This window comes from Haliotis cracherodii, unplaced genomic scaffold (genome assembly GCF_022045235.1).
Source record: "Haliotis cracherodii isolate W230 unplaced genomic scaffold, xgHalCrac1.p SCAF_9, whole genome shotgun sequence".
Lineage (NCBI taxonomy): Eukaryota > Metazoa > Mollusca > Gastropoda > Lepetellida > Haliotidae > Haliotis > Haliotis cracherodii.
This window is the reverse complement of record NW_027266343.1, coordinates 36343438-36359462: the sequence shown is the minus strand read 5'-3', so window position 1 is coordinate 36359462 and position 16025 is coordinate 36343438. Positions and strand designations below refer to the sequence as shown.

The window sequence follows — 16025 nt, the reverse complement described above, 5'->3', positions numbered from 1 at the left end:
GTTCGTTATAACCGTAGTTTACTGTATATAAAGATAAAATACTAGACATAGATAAGGTAGATTTCTGTACCCTACCAAATGACTTTTTAAGGAACAGGTAGATCTCTACCTTTCTACTTGACTTATATAAGGTAGATGTTTACTCAGTAACCTAACGTATAAAAGGTAGATCTCTACACATCTACTTAATTAATCAGGGTATATCTACCCATCTACCCCATTCGTGTAACCGATGTACTGAGATGGCAACACAGAGCGTCCAACTTAAGAAGTAGGGAAGGTGAAATAGATATCGTCACATCATTCTGAAACGTGTTGGGCAAGTACGGTACATCTTGAAACATAAACTTATAGCGTTAGTAGGACAATGAAGGCACCCCTGTCGAGGCGGAGACGTACGGTAGGTAATGGTATACATATCCTTATTGTTTTAGTGATGTAAGCTAGATTTCGATAACCAAACCTTGTCGAGTAAAGTACGTCAGGAAGCCTTCAACATATCTACATAAATTGCGTACGTAAAGTAAAGGAAATCTCTACCAGGATTGTAATTTGTAAGCTGACTAGAAATATATATCTGTCTGCAAGGTTAGAAAAGTTCATCTCAAGATCTCTAAATATAGCGCGTAGGGTAACTAAAGACAAATAGCTCTCTACATAGTACTGTTAGAAATGAAAGTTGATCTCCAACATTTAAAAGTAAAGTAGATTTCTACCTATAAAATGTAAAGTACGTATAGTATATCTCTATCTTTAAATTTTATTATAACGTTAGTGAAGTAATTTCTACCCACAACGTACAAATCAAATGAAGTAGATTTCTACCTATAACTTGTAAGGTAAGTAAAATAGATTTCTACTTTTAGCTTGTAAGTGAGCAAAATATATTTCTACCTATAACTTGTAAGGTAAGTAAATGTATATTTCTACCTGTAATTTAGGTAAGTAAAATAGATTACTCTAAAATAGATACAGTAAACTACGGTTATAACGAACTCAACTAATTTTATTTCGTTATAACCGTAGTTTGTTATAAGCATATACAGCATATGCACAGCAAGTGGTCGGGACAACAACAAAAATAAGTTCGTTATATCCGTCAGTTCATTATAAGCGTGTTCGTTATAAACGTAGTGTGTAAGGTAAGTAAGGTAGATCTCACCTCGGCTTCATCTCGACTCGTCACCCTATTCCCAGCCCTAGTTCTCCCTTGCCTGTACTTCAGCTGGTCCCTGTGGTCACGGTGCTGGTAAAACGGCTCTCCTACAATCACTGTACACACAGTCAAAACATGTAGCAACGACAGCAGGTGCGATGTCCCCCTCGGCATTGTATCACGGCTTAACGAGTAATCCCTGGATGGCCTGGCCCAAACTTTGTATGGAGGAAAGAAATGACCCCTTTGTCCAAATGGGGACGGACACAAATTAAACACACACTGTAAACATCCACAGAAGTAGCAATTAGATTTGGAAGTTAGAAAACTCTCTTCCAAAGCTCTAGGTGGTGTATATGAAGTAGCGAATGTTGGTGTGACCGGTTCGGACGACGATTGTCCTATGTATTAGGCTGAAAGTCCGATGACACTATTCCACAGGTTCGACGATGAGGTTCGATAGGCCTGTCTCCCGGCATGTCTCCCAGTTGTAGCTGCAGGACCACTGACTGACTATACCAGGGCTGCGGTGATGGCGTCACTTAATCACTGCCCACTGCTGTATGACGTCCACGACGAACCTCCGGTTGCTTCCTGCAATCAAAATGACTGTATGAGTTAATATGTACATTGACGGCCAGCACAGGCTACAACACGTTGTGAACTGTATGGCACTTACATCCCATGTCCCTCAGCATCAGCAGCTGGTGGAGTAGACTCATTCAGCCTCAGTCCGTCTTGCTGCTTTGTGGAACTGATGGGGGAACGCTACACGTACAGTGGAGGGGAGGGAGGGGGATGAGGGGCAAGCACGTGGGGCATGTTAGCTAGACTAGCTTCTGGAAGCTCCTAGCTGTACTGGCCGAGAAAACCTGGCCGCTGATGGACCCGTATCGGACAGACAGTGAAGATAACGTACATGGATTCCCGCCACCACTGCCACGTGCAGACCGCGCGAGCTGCCGACAGACAGTGACGGATGACCCCACGCTCCGGGGGACGGGATGAGGGCGAGGATTGCAGCAGTATCATCTGCCGCGGTTCTGTAGACGTCTCTACAACAGTTATACGTGAAGTCCCAAAGTTTTGCAACATGTTGCTATCACTGTTAGTGTTAGATTCGTTGTATTATCAACGGAAGAAAATTACAAAAATCAAAAGCCTTTAATCGTTGATTTTTACATTTGGATTATCATTGGTTAAATGTGAGTATTCATATAATTGAACTCTAACATCATTCTCAAAGGAAATCGTAAACCTAATAAATAATCCGCTTGTCATTGATAACATTTTTGCAATGAAATTTTACAATTCTATGCAATTGGTTTCTTTAGTTTTAACGATTCGTCAATCAGTCTAACTCCAGTAATTTGTATGACAATTGGACTGGGTTACCTCACTGCCCCTGACACATAGGATGATAAGATACATGGTATGTGCTTGGTGGTGGAACGGTTATGTAGCGGTGTTCTCGTCGAAACCAATAAAACCGTCCAAAGCCTGTCAACACTGTACACAACAAAGACGCCTCTATTGTCGCTGCAGGGAGTTCTTAGCACGTGTTACGGCATAACCCACGTGCTGTACCTGTCTCAGCCATATGCGTCTGCGCAAATGGAATGGTGTCGCGTGATTCTGTAAGCACCAGTCTATGTAGCGTCTCTGATGTACCGCAGTCGCAGATCACATGGAAAAACATACACCACATACTGCTGTAAACAGCTCTCGTAAACGTCACATGTATTCACGTACACTATCAAAGCCACGCGAGAATAGTGATGAGACGTTATGCTCTTTGTGACGTTATGTCAGCGCATTGAACACCTTCAAAAGCTAGGTGCCCTGACGGGGGCTATTCAAGCCGCGCCGAAATGGACCCCATGGTTAAACAAGTACACCACCCCCAGATTTGGTGAACCAGATCCACATACATTACTACATGGGGGTGTCTTGGGGACGCGGGGTAGAATGTGTCCCCAGCCCCCCATTTCTGGTCATTAGAGGTGAGCGAATTAGGCAACTGTGAAGATCCTGGTTAGAATAGGTCTTCCGTTACCCATGCTTGCCGTAAAAGGCGTCTATCGTTGTCGTAAGAGGCGACTAGCCGATATCGCCTGGTCAGGCTCGCTGACTTGGTTGATGCATGTCATCGTATCCCAATTGAGTGGATGGATGCTCATGATGTCAATCACTGGATTGTCTGGTCCAGGCTCGATGATTTACAAACCGCCGTCATGTAGCTGGAATACTACTGAGTTCGGCGTTAAACAACAAACAAACAAACGTTCAACTGAGAGGCATAATAGTAACAATAACATCGACGTGGCTTCTTCCCGCATAGCAGCGACAGATAAAACACACGCAGTCATAAGTGCCCTTGCTTATTCTACACCACGTAATAGTGCTAGTCTTCATAATGATGAACATAAAAACACACGCATGGCGCCAACCAACAGCCATTTGAGCCGTCGGAGACTGGGAGTAGTACCAGCTTTAGAATAACGAAACACATACTACATCAAAACTTACTCGGCCCTCCTCTATTTCATACTGTCGTGTCAGTATGTGTCGTTATCCAAAGCAGCGACCAGTCCTAACATTGAGTAATGATGGCCGACTCTCGTACTGACTAGTGGACAAACTGTTCTCAGTTACATCAGGAGCACCGTCCTGTCATCATTTCGACAGCAGTGTACGATACTCAATCGCTGATGTAAACTGTGTCCGTATATGATAATCAAAACATTCAGTATGCAAACGACCTAAATTAACATACGCGCTGAATTCATCTACCTTACCGTGAAGAGTTGAAAGGAAAATAGATGGGTCGTTTGAGAAGATAATATCATCATTTAAATCTCCCAGAGCTCTACAACAGGGTGTACCTGTGTAAGGAGTCAATGTATGCAATTTTATCATTCACCTTGAAGGTACTATAAAGAGATTCGTTGTTCTGGGGTACGGTGCATGGAAAGAAGAAAGCCTTGTGTTGTCCTGGGTATTTCATACCGAATTCAATCTCCTCCCACTTAACAATAGACTTCATTCTTACGATCAGATGCAAATCGTCGTGGCAGTAATAATCATTCATAAACGCATCAAAAAACTTAATTTGTACAACGACTAGTTTATATATAAAGCCCGCAAGTTCTAACAGAGAGCTCTGTGTTTGAGAAGGACACAATGACGTCTAGGGGAGCGTAGTTCAACCTATGTACCGCGAGCACACGCTTGTGTTGATGGAGATACACGATATCTTTACTATACTCATGTTGGTGGTCTACCCGTGGAGGGGGTGACGGCACTGATACAACGAGAGACCCTCGTTCCGGGGGCTCTGCAACCCTCGCCTGTCCCCATCTCTCTGTATTGAAAGTCACGCAGTGGAAACATTTTATGAGTGGTTCCAACAATACAGCAGATGTGCTCCATTGAGATTTACAGTTTCATTCATGTTTCCAGGATCAGCGGGAACAAATGATCAGATTTAACGAAAGGATTAGTTGGCATAGAATTCAATTTCGGTTTAGTAATAATAGTAGTTTTAATGTATTAGTTGAACCTTTCTTATTACGTCAAGGTCATGAGAAAAACGAATCTGACGATATTTGAGTGGGTGAGTTGGGTTTAACGCCGCAATGAACAGTATTTCAGCTCTATCTCGACGTGTCAGCTTGACGTGGGAGGAGTGAGTGAGTTGGGTTTAACGCCACCGTGAACAGTATTTCAGCTATATATCGACGTGTCAGCTTGATGTTGGATGAGTGAGTGAGAGTTGGGTTTACACCGCAATGAACAGTATTTCAGCTATATCTCGACGTGTCAGCTTGATGTGGGAGAAGTGAGTGAGTGAGTTGGGTTTAACGCCGCCGTGAACAGTATTTCAGCTATATCTCGACGTGTTTGCTTGATGTCGGAGGAGTGAGTGAGTTGGGTTTAACGCCGCCGTGAACAGTATTTCAGCTATATCTCGACGTGTTTGCTTGATGTCGGAGGAGTGAGTGAGTGAGTTGGGTTTAACGCCGCAATGAACAGTATTTCAGCTATATCTCGACGTTTCAGCTTGATGTGGGAGTGAGTGAGTGAGTTAGGTGTAACGCCGCCGTGAACAGTATTTCAGCTCTATCTCGACGTGTCAGCTTGATGTTGGAGAAGTGAGTGAGTGAGTTAGGTGTAACGCCGCCGTGAACAGTATTTCAGCTATATCTCGACGTGTCAGCTTGATGTGGGAGGAGTGAGTGAGTTGGCGTTTAACGCCGCCGTGAACAGTATTTCAGCTATATTTCGACGTGTCAGCTTGATGTAGGAGGAGTGAGTGAGTGAGTTGGGTTTAACGCCGCAATGAACAGTATTTCAGCTGTATCTCGACGTGTTTGCTTGATGTGGGAGGAGTGAGTGAGTGAGTTGAGTTTAACGCGGCTATGAACAGTATTTCAGCTATATCTCGACGTGTCAGCTTGATGTGGGAGGAGTGAGTGAGTGAGTTAGGTTTAACGCCACCGTGAACAGTATTTCAGCTATATCTCGACGTGTCAGCTTGATGTGGGAGGAGTGAGTGAGTTAGGTTTAACGCCGCGTTGAACAGTATTTCAATATATTTCGACGTGTTTGCTTGATGTGGGAGGAGTGAGTGAGTTAGGTGTAACGCCGCAATGAACAGTATTTCAGCTATATCTCGACGTGTCAGCTTGATGTGGGAGAAGTGAGTGAGTGAGTTGGGTTTAACGCCACCGTGAATAGTATTTCAGCTATATCTCGACGTGTTAGCTTGATGTGGGAGGAGTGAGTGAGTGAGTTGGGTTTAACGCCGCAATGAACAGTATTTCAGCTGTATCTCGACGTGTCAGCTTGATGTGGGAGGAGTGAGTGAGTGAGTTGGGTTTAACGCCGCAATGAACAGTATTTCAGCTGTATCTCGACGTGTCAGCTTGATGTGGGAGGAGTGAGCTGGGTTTAACGCCACCGTGAACAGTATTTCAGCTATATCTCGACGTCTCAGCTTGATGTGGGAGGAGTGAGTGAGTGAGTTGGGTTATGAACAGTATTTCAGCTGTATCTCGACGTGTCAGCTCAATATGGGAGGAGTTAGTGAGTTAGATTTAACGCCGCTACATATTCGACGTGTCAGCTTGATCTGGAACCGCTGGTTCGTAGGACCAGATAAGGATTTTTGGTGCATCAGCACAACGACCTACACGTTGATTTCACATCAGCACAACGACCTACACTTTGATTTCACATCAGCACAACGACCTACACTTTGATTTCACATCAGCACAACGACCTACACTTTGATTTCACATCAGCACAACGACCGTACACGTTGATTTCACTGAAGAGCTGAACTGCTTAAAATGCGTAATAAGGTCTCATTCACAACTCTACCCCATATAAAACCCACCGCCGTGACAGAAAACTGCTTAAAACGGCGTTAAACCACAGAACACACACTCACTCCTACTTCAACACTGTAAGTAAGTAGTAATAGATATAACGATATAGTTGCCTATGCCTCGGAATGCGTTACGACACAGATAGTCGGGCGCTCCTACTCGGCGGTATATAGGACCACATGGGTAACCCGGCCAGACCCCACAGCTTCAAATAGAAGGCTCAACGCCGTGGCACACCGCATGGGATATACTGCACAGGTGAACTGATGTAATCCCTTCATATGTATGTAAATAAACCAGGATTCTTAGGAGCTATTAATTCACGGGACGTAAATCTTACTCGTCTACACGAACACGTGTTTGTCATGAGAACACACCTGTTCACAGCACCCTCAGGTGAGTCATGTGAATTGCTACTTTTATCTTCAACATTCATATTCATATTCATATTCATACAGATTAAGCTTAAAAGTACAGCAAAGAGGGTTTGGGTGACCCTGGCACAGTCAGGATGGTTAGGCTCATCATAAGCTCTTCCCCGCTCAACACGTAGCCCAGGCAGCGAATGGGACCTCTCCCAGGAAGCGCTGACTAGTCGTACCCACCCAGAGTGAGTGAGTGAGTTGGGCTTAACGCCGCTTTTAACAGTATTCCAGTCATATCACGGCGTGTCAGCTTAATGTGGGAGGAAAGCCCGAAGTGATGCAGGTCTCAGACGTTTACCACATCGGTGAAACCCACGAGCACGGGTATGGTGCTGACAAACCTAGAAACATAATCGGGGCGAACCGGGATTCGAACCCACAATCATAGGTTTCTGGCGTGCCCAAGGGACGCAACTCTGCACAGCAAATCGCGGCGCCTTAGACGACTGGGTCACCCGTGCCCCCGTACCCACCCAGAATGTTTCGGAGAATGTGAAGACTGCCCAACACTGCGGCCTTCTGCATTACCAAGATTGTCAAAAGGGCTGTATTCCTGGTAGCAAACCCGGGAACTCTCCCAATGGCAGTCAACAGAGAACAATGGGGTGTCGGACAACTTGGTACTTATGATTCAAGCGTGACATTTCGAAAGCGTATTTGCCATGGTTTTTTTTAATCTTGTCAATCACATTAGTGTCAAAATTCAATGATTTAAAAAATGATTTCATTGGATTTATAAAAAAGGACAAGATCGTTGTTGGTCTGGTAGTGGTAGTAGTATTTTACTTTGTACTGATTCTGTGTTTCGGAGTGTATGTTGAGCTACAGAATTGTATATTTGGGCTCTCTTACTTCTGTCCTTTTACTGATTCAAATTTCGGAGTACGCATTGAGCTACAGAATCGTCAACTTTGGCTCTCTTACTTCTGCCCTTTAACTGATTCAAATTTCGGAGAACGCATTGAGCTACAGAATCGTATATTTGGGCTCTCTTACTTGTCCTTTTACTGATTCAAATTTCGGAGTACACATTGAGCTAATGAATTGTATACTTGGGCTCTCTTACTTCTGCCCTTTAACTGATTCAAATTTCGGAGTACACATTGAGCTACAGAATCGTGTATTTCGGCTCTCTTACTTCATTCATTTTACGGATTATACTTTCGGATACATATTTAACTACACAGATGTTCATTGTGTTTCCCTGGGCTAGGAATGCGCGAGATGTGTAATCCGATGAGCGTGAACTACAACCTCTCAGATACTGTCAGCGAGGGGTTGACATCACACTGCGAGAGAAGCGGAGGAGGAGAGGTCAGTGGGAATGGACAGCATCGTACATCGTGAGGATAAGAAGTGGGGTGAGGTACGTTGCGTTCAAGATTATCGCCGGTTCCATAGTGCTTACTCACTGTACTGAGATGCCATGCCGAAGTGGGTACCCCACTCAGACACAGAATACAGACTCCCAGCCGACCCATCTGTGTTAGATTCCTTTAATGTCAAGCGCCAGGCAGGGTAACAACAAGTACCACATTTTAACATATTTTGGAATGACGCGGTCAGAGGATCGAACAGCTGGCGGATGCTTTGTCCACTCCTGGGGATAGGCTGTGTTTGTATGTTGTTTAACGCCCGCAATTTTCCAGCTGTATAAAAAATCGATTTAACATCATGAGCATCGATTCCAACCTGACTACCCGATCCCGTTAGTCGCCTCTTGCGATAAGCTCAGTCGCTTTTTACAGCAAGCATGGGTTGCTGAAGATCTATTCTAACCCGGATCTGGCGCTATAACATATTACTCACTGACCTAAAACAGAAACCGAGATATATTTCCGCGAAAGGTGTCCTTCTACCACACGGATATCTTTAAACTATATCTATGGCCCTACAAAAAACGTAGAGTGAAAGCCAAATTGTTTTTTGTTTAACTTGAGTGACAAGGGACACCTTGTTCGTGATATGTATGGGCAAGACATCCGTTATGTAAGTACCGCGTGAAGGTCAAGGTCACAAGTGAGACATACTGAAATTTGGTCACAGGAAACGCAACAAGGCTGTTGTTATATAGTGAGTGAGTTGCGTTTAACGCCGTTTTGAACAATATTCAAGTTATATCACAGCGTGTCAGCTTAATGTGGCAGGAAAGTGATGCAGGTCTCGGACGTTTACCACTTTGGCGAAACCCACGAGCACTGGTATGGTGCTGACAAACCTACAAACACATACGGAGCGAACCGGGATTCGGACCCACAATCACAGGTTTCTAGCGTGCCCAAAGGACGCACTCTGCACAGCGAATGGCGGGGGCATTGACGACTGTGCTACTCTTGCCTCGTAGAATAGTAGTGTTCAAATAGAACGGGTCTAATGAACATCCTACTCCAGGATATAACTGCACCCGATCCTTGCCTCTGGTTTATTCGTTACTTAAGTCACCTAGTTTCCTCCGAATCAACACCAAGTCGTCACACCTGGTGGATATAGGAGAGACTTAACATGACCAAGGGGAAGACATATAGTCAGCTATTCGTGAGTGAGTGAGTGAGTATGGTTTTACGCCGCTTTTAGCAATATCCCAGCAATATCACGGCGGGGGACACCAGAAATGGTCTTCACACATTGTGCCCACGTCGGGAATCGAACCCGAGTCTTCGGCGTGACGACCGAACGCTTTATTCACTAGGCTACATGATCCCATTTGTCAGTAATACCAGTGTATTTTGGTTTAACGCCGCTTTAAAAGATATTTTAGTTGTGTGTCATATGGATGCTGAGGTTAGCTCGAGGTGATGCTGGTCTGAGACGTTTGCCACTTTGGTCAAACCCACGAGCACGGCCACTGTACTGACAAACCTAATCATATTATCAGAACGAATGTGGGATTCGAACCCACAATCATAACATCATTAGGTGTCTGCACGCCCGAGTGATGCAGCTCGAAGACATATTGGTGATTGAGTGAGTATTTGTACGCCGAAGTTACTTAACAGAATAGTTTCGGTCTCACTGCGAATATATTTGAGTTCGGGCCAGGGAAACTAATGATCTTATCATGATCAGGTAAAAACGCCGTTAGGGTACACCAAACACAACACAAGTCACCCAGCCGGTCATCAACTCTTACAAATATAGGGTACTGGGTACCAATTCCGACCCAGAATCCCCTTATTGTAAATTAAATATTCCCTTATGTGCTGGATAGTAAATGAATGTGAGGCAGGGACGTGCCCTGCTGTAGGCGACGTTTTGAGACATGGCGCATCAGTTTTGTCACAATACGCGTCTGTTATGTCAAACACCGCGGTAGAAAGAACTACAACCTTTCTGCGAGAGTGATAATCTATTATCAAACACAGGAAGGACTATCTCAGACGCCAGCATGACTCAAAGATGACCTCATCCAGCGTGATGTACAGAAATGTCACACCAACGCATGGTTGTACCTCATTTGGGGATATATCACTGTACCAAAGCCCGTCTAAGCCCACGAGAGATTACGTGTGATCCCAGCTCCACCAGGAAATGCCATCTGACAAGAGCTATGCCGCAATGCTATGAATCATACAACTAAACATTGCCGGCGTTGACAGAATCTAAGATGGCGACAACTTTCGATAGCAGCAGCTCAGACAAATACCATGTTCCCAATGAATATTTCATAGAGACAAACACTCCCGTCTACAGTCAGTGAATGTTGGGTGTTAACTCATTACCCACGCACCAGATAGGTTTGTTTTGTTGTTTAACGCCGCACTCAGCAATATTCCAGCTATATGACGGCGGTCTGCAAATAATCGAATCTGGTCCAGACAATCCAATGTTTGGCGTCATAAGCTTCGATTTACGCAATTGGGATTCGGCTGCATGCATCAACTTAGTCCTCGAGCCTCGACAAACATGGGTTGTCGAAGGCCAATCCTAACCCTGATCTTCACGGGGTATCGTATCGGTGGAACCGGACGTCCAAAGATACATTGTTGTCACCTTGAGCCTGATGTCAAAGGTCGTATCAAACGGCAAGTCCACTGAAGAAGGACTAACAGGGTAGTTAATTCAGAAGAAGAAAGAGTGAAATCATCAAGAGAAACATGTCAGAAAAAAGCCGTTCGGAAATATAGCAATTAGAATTAGAAACTAGAATTATTTATCATTTTCACACTATATGCAAAAGGGGAGCAGTAGTCTGCATTCTGTTATGATAAATACCTTTGACTCTTTCACTGCCATAGCTTTGTATGAAACGACGCTAAAAAAAAGCCGACCAATCAAATTGCATTCATGTGCGAGAGAAATTGTTCGCGAAGATACTGATAACAGAGGTAACGGTAAAGAAAAATAGTAGAGCGATAATCGAAGATGCACAAAATAGGAGTGAGTTGGGCCCCAAACGCCGTAAGACAGAATTTCAATAATCTCATAGCGTATGTTAGAATACTGTTCAAAATGGAACAGGTGGTTTAGCCGTTACAAGTTTGACGAAACCTACGAACTCGGGTAAATAAAGAGATAAACAGGACATTACCTTAGTACTTGAGGCGACTATCAATAACGCTGGCAGTTAATAGTGCACTGGCACGGCGAATGAAAAGGCACGTCTTCTCTCGATGTTAACAACATAGCAAGAATATTTATCCAATATAGGTCCAAGTACGAAGAAGTCAACAGGATTCAAGTCTGATTGTAAAGATGACAAAGCGACACTGAACTGACACTGTGCTCACCTGGGGAAGGCACGGTGACGAACCAGGCCACGTGGAACCCACAGATCAAGCGGGGGCTCTTTAAGAAAGGGGGTATTGTGACATACTTATTACAAAACGTGAAATAAACTTAAACAGGAGCAGGATGCAGGAGTTCCCCCCAGGTGTGAGGCTTTCATCGCTGGAGATTTTAGGACACAAGAAGGGGATAGGCTGTATGTATAACGCATTGAGATCAACGTATGTTATCAACAAGGCAACACTTACTGTATTGTAGACCCGTTGCTTCGTCCTCTTGTTAATCGTACATCGGGACACCGTCACGAGGTGTTCAAGGGGAACGTCTTAAATTTCGTAATAAATCATCTAGTCTAGAAGATGATAAAGCCTGTTTCTATAATTAATCTTAATCAGACAAGGATCGCTGTACCTGTTTATACCACGGGAATAGGTGTAGATGTAGATTTGTCATGAAAGGATACAAACTGTGGATCAAAAACACAGTGAAGACCCAGTCGGACATAGTGGCATGCAATCGTATCATCATGTAAATAAAAAACGAACTGGGATAGAAAAAAAATCTGGCATTGTATACGTGAACACAGATTAAATCTTGCCTCACTTGTAACCAGTGTGTTTTGGCACTAACGTTTACACCATGGCCAAATAAGGACGTTTTGTGGACATCATGGCCACATAAAGACATTTCCATGAAAAGGTTGCTTTTTATACTACAAGCATAATTATGATATTATAATTATATGACATAATTCATATTCAAATTCGTAACGCCATTCATTAAAGAGAAAACAAGTTCCCATCAGTCCAAACGGGTGGCCCAGTCGTCTAAGGCGCCGCGATTCGCTGTGCAGAGTTGCGTCCCTTGGGCACGCCAGAAACCTATGATTGTGGGTTCGAATCCCCGTTCGACCCGATTATGTTTTTAGGTTTGTCAGCACCGTACCCGTGCTCGTCGGTTTCACCGAAGTGGTAAACGTCTGAGACCTGCATTACTTCGGGCTTTCCTCCCACATTAAGCTGACACGCCGCGATACAACTGGAATACTAGTCTATTAAAAGCGGCGTTAAACCCAACTCATTCACTCACTCACTAATAACAAAACATAATCAAGTCAGTAAAACTTACGTTTGTTTTCAACAATATTATACAGTTACATGACATTGTGCCGGCTTACAGCCCTAGGTAGCCTTGCTCCAAGTCTGTACTGAAAGAAAGGTCCATGGATGTGTAGTATTTCTATCCTAATAGGGAAGTCTAGATATGAGGACAGTCTAAGCACTCCAGTCTCTCATAGGGACAACTTGTTCTTATTATTTACATAATCTAAAACTTATGATTTAAACTAATAATTATTGCCTTAGAAACTTGCGCAAGACTAAGCCAAGATGACGTAGGTGGTAGGCGCTGAAAAACAACCCAAGTATCATAATCGGGACGTTCAGCTGATCCTGGCAACACTAAGTGTGTCTTGAGTGGCACCAGTATGTACTTTCCGTAGGATGGTAACATAAGTCAATATGATTAAGCGCAAAGAGCGTGCTTTACCACTATCCCTCTACGTCTGTATCTCCATCTCTGTGTATGCAAGGAATGCGTGACAGAGACAGGGGCGCAGAATCGCCAAGGTCAAAGGTTTCGGAAAACATTTGTTTATATATTATGTAACAAGCATGACTAAACAAAAACGTGTCTTCTCTTCAACACAGTTTTGTTTTGTTTTGTTTTGTTTTGTTTTGTTTTGTTCAGAGACAGAACTGAAATGTGTAAAAAGGGAACTATTAGCAACGCTGAGTGAATATAAAATTAAATGTCCACAAGCTACGTACATGGCCCAACTAGGGTCTTACAGTATGGGTCAAAATACAACTTTTATAACACACATTCAGCATGAGTTGATGAGAAGTGTCAACATTATTGTTACGCGGAACCGTTGTGATGAGATAAATGAAAAATTAATATATGTTTTGATAACTGTCATCATGAATGTACACATACCTTCGCCCCAGCCGTCATAACCCAACACATGAGGTCTTCCTCGTAAGCAATTTTGACCAGAATGCTTTGCATTGGCTGTCTGCAGTAACATCCGATGTTTGGACTAAGACAACGCTTATATCGAATGTCCATATAATGAATGTTTCGCGTGTCTAGTACCAGCAGAGACTGAACGCACCCAAGGCGGATCTGTGTGAGTAACGTGACTCGCGAGTACAGTCTATCTGCTGCCCTGATAACGTTCATAGTAATTACAGTCAACGCCATTTTGGGCCGGGATCTACTAAACGTTTATGCAAATGTGAACCAATCATACATGAGGGTAGATAACGTGTTTAGACTAACATCTCGTCTCTGAAATACACATATCGTACAGAAAAAGGTGTTCAATTATCTTAATAAAAATAATATCAAAAGGAGCCCAGAGAATCTCTTCATTTTCAGACACCTGATACTGTAGTAATCTAGACTTGCCAAACATTATAGACTTGCATGGGCTGTTTTTTTATATATTTGTATCAGGGTCTGTAAGACAGATTAATAACGTGTTGTATGCACAAATAAATTATGTTCCATCAATCTAAACCAATATTATTTATAGAATCCATGGTATATCATATACACCGTACAGGACAAACCTTAGTTCCTCTTGTGAGCCGATACTACTTATTATTATCCTGAATGAATGTTTGATTTATGCATACAGAGCAAACCCGGAACACAATAGTCATACTACTACAACATAAGCATTCAATGAAAATGGTCCATTTTAACAAAATATAGCACATGAAATATACTCACAAACCAAAGAAACGCTATTACCATACATGTCGGTTAATATTTGAAGATTTACTCATATTCAGATATTAGATTGGTTCTATGCACAAACGAACATACTGGTACGTTGTGTGAACCAATGCTCATGAACGCATCACATGTGACGTCATAGATCCATGACTTGAAATGCACCATAGTGTCTCGTGCAGGATTAGCGTGTAAAGTTGGGAAATCATGTGTAGCATATCGTGATAAGAATACAGGCACTCTGTGGTAAAGCTTGACCGACTGTTAGTTTTGTCATTAAGTGAGTGAGTGAGTGAGTATGGTTTTACGCCCCTTTTAGCAATATTCCAGCAATATCACGGCGGGGGGTCACCAGAAATGGGCTTCACACATTGTACCCATGTCGGGAATCGAACCCGGGTCTTCGGCGTGACGAGCGAACGCTTTAACCACTAGGCTACCCGACCGCCCCTTGTCATTAAGTGGAAACATCTCTTCTTAACGTAGATACCTCTCTATATGTTTCTTTTGGCGGTGAGTGTATAAGACCTTTGATTCATAAAAGGCGTTAGTATGTGCGTCAGTGGATTTATTTTCCTTTTTACGGATCCGTTGACCCATAAACTCCGGAATGTTAAAAATAAACAAAGTTAATTTTATATCAAATATAAATTCAATGTAATTCAATAGATACCTAAGTTATAAGCTTGGTTATTTTTTAAGTTTTAAGCTCACCACAAAGAAAACAACGCTACCCTGCTATCAAACAACGACAGCTATCAATACCCACCCCTCATGGATCATCCCCCTATATCACAGACCGCATAGAGCCACCCCTGTAGCACAGGTAGACCTACCCAGGGGGTCGCCACACATCCGCACCCCACCCTTACCGTCGGCGGAGTTGCATCTTATAGCATTCACATCTCACGAGTACTAAGCAGTCGCATCTGTACCCTTGCATGTGGGTCCCCTAACCCCCCGGGGACGTCTGTATTGGCAAGGGAAACATCAACTTTCAAGTAGAGGGGATTCTCGCGTATGTCGACTATATATCCCGTCATAAGGATTCTTTGTGTCGTCCCTCGAGGCTATACAGAAGCCGGCGAACCGGCCTTGTTAGAGTAGGTATAAAATCAGATACATAAATCTAATTATACAACATTTGTAACCAAAATATATGGAAATCGTGTTAGCAGACATTGCCTAAACTGATACGTTTTTCACGTCCTCGGGGAGGTCCAGCTGTAGATTAAGTATGCAGTCTGTATATTGTTGGAGTAGTTGTTGGTGTCTTGAGTGTCTAATCATACATATTGTTAAAATCGACGGAGGGGTGGGGCGGGATTGTGGGTGCTAATTTAAATTCAGTATCCCTTATGCCGTCGGCTCATCACGCGTGTAACCTCTGATAGAACCAGGGTGAACATTGAACTGAGTGAGTTAGTGTGACATTGCTTAACGCCGAATCAGCAATTCTGAAGTTCTCGATGGCCATAGAATTTGAGGATGAAACTGATTCACGAGATGAGTGAGAGAGTGAGT

General features: G+C 43.4%; 1 protein-coding gene across 8 annotated transcripts in view; it reads right to left on the bottom strand.

Annotated features, from left to right (window-relative positions):
• Nucleotides 1-16025, bottom strand: part of LOC139451660 (matrix metallopeptidase-21-like) — a 105849-nt gene that overhangs the window by 28561 nt on the left and 61263 nt on the right. For 5 of the 8 annotated variants that reach the window (XM_071232976.1, XM_071232978.1, XM_071232975.1 and 2 more), the window contains exon 2: nucleotides 1163-1750. In XM_071232976.1, the coding sequence (XP_071089077.1) occupies nucleotides 1163-1330 (168 nt within the window). In that variant the 5' untranslated portion in view covers nucleotides 1331-1750. Of the gene's footprint in view, nucleotides 1-1162; nucleotides 1751-1835; nucleotides 2028-3685; nucleotides 3789-11502; nucleotides 11639-16025 lie in introns of those variants that run through there. The other 3 variants (XM_071232977.1, XM_071232979.1, XM_071232973.1) reach the window with 3 other exon arrangements.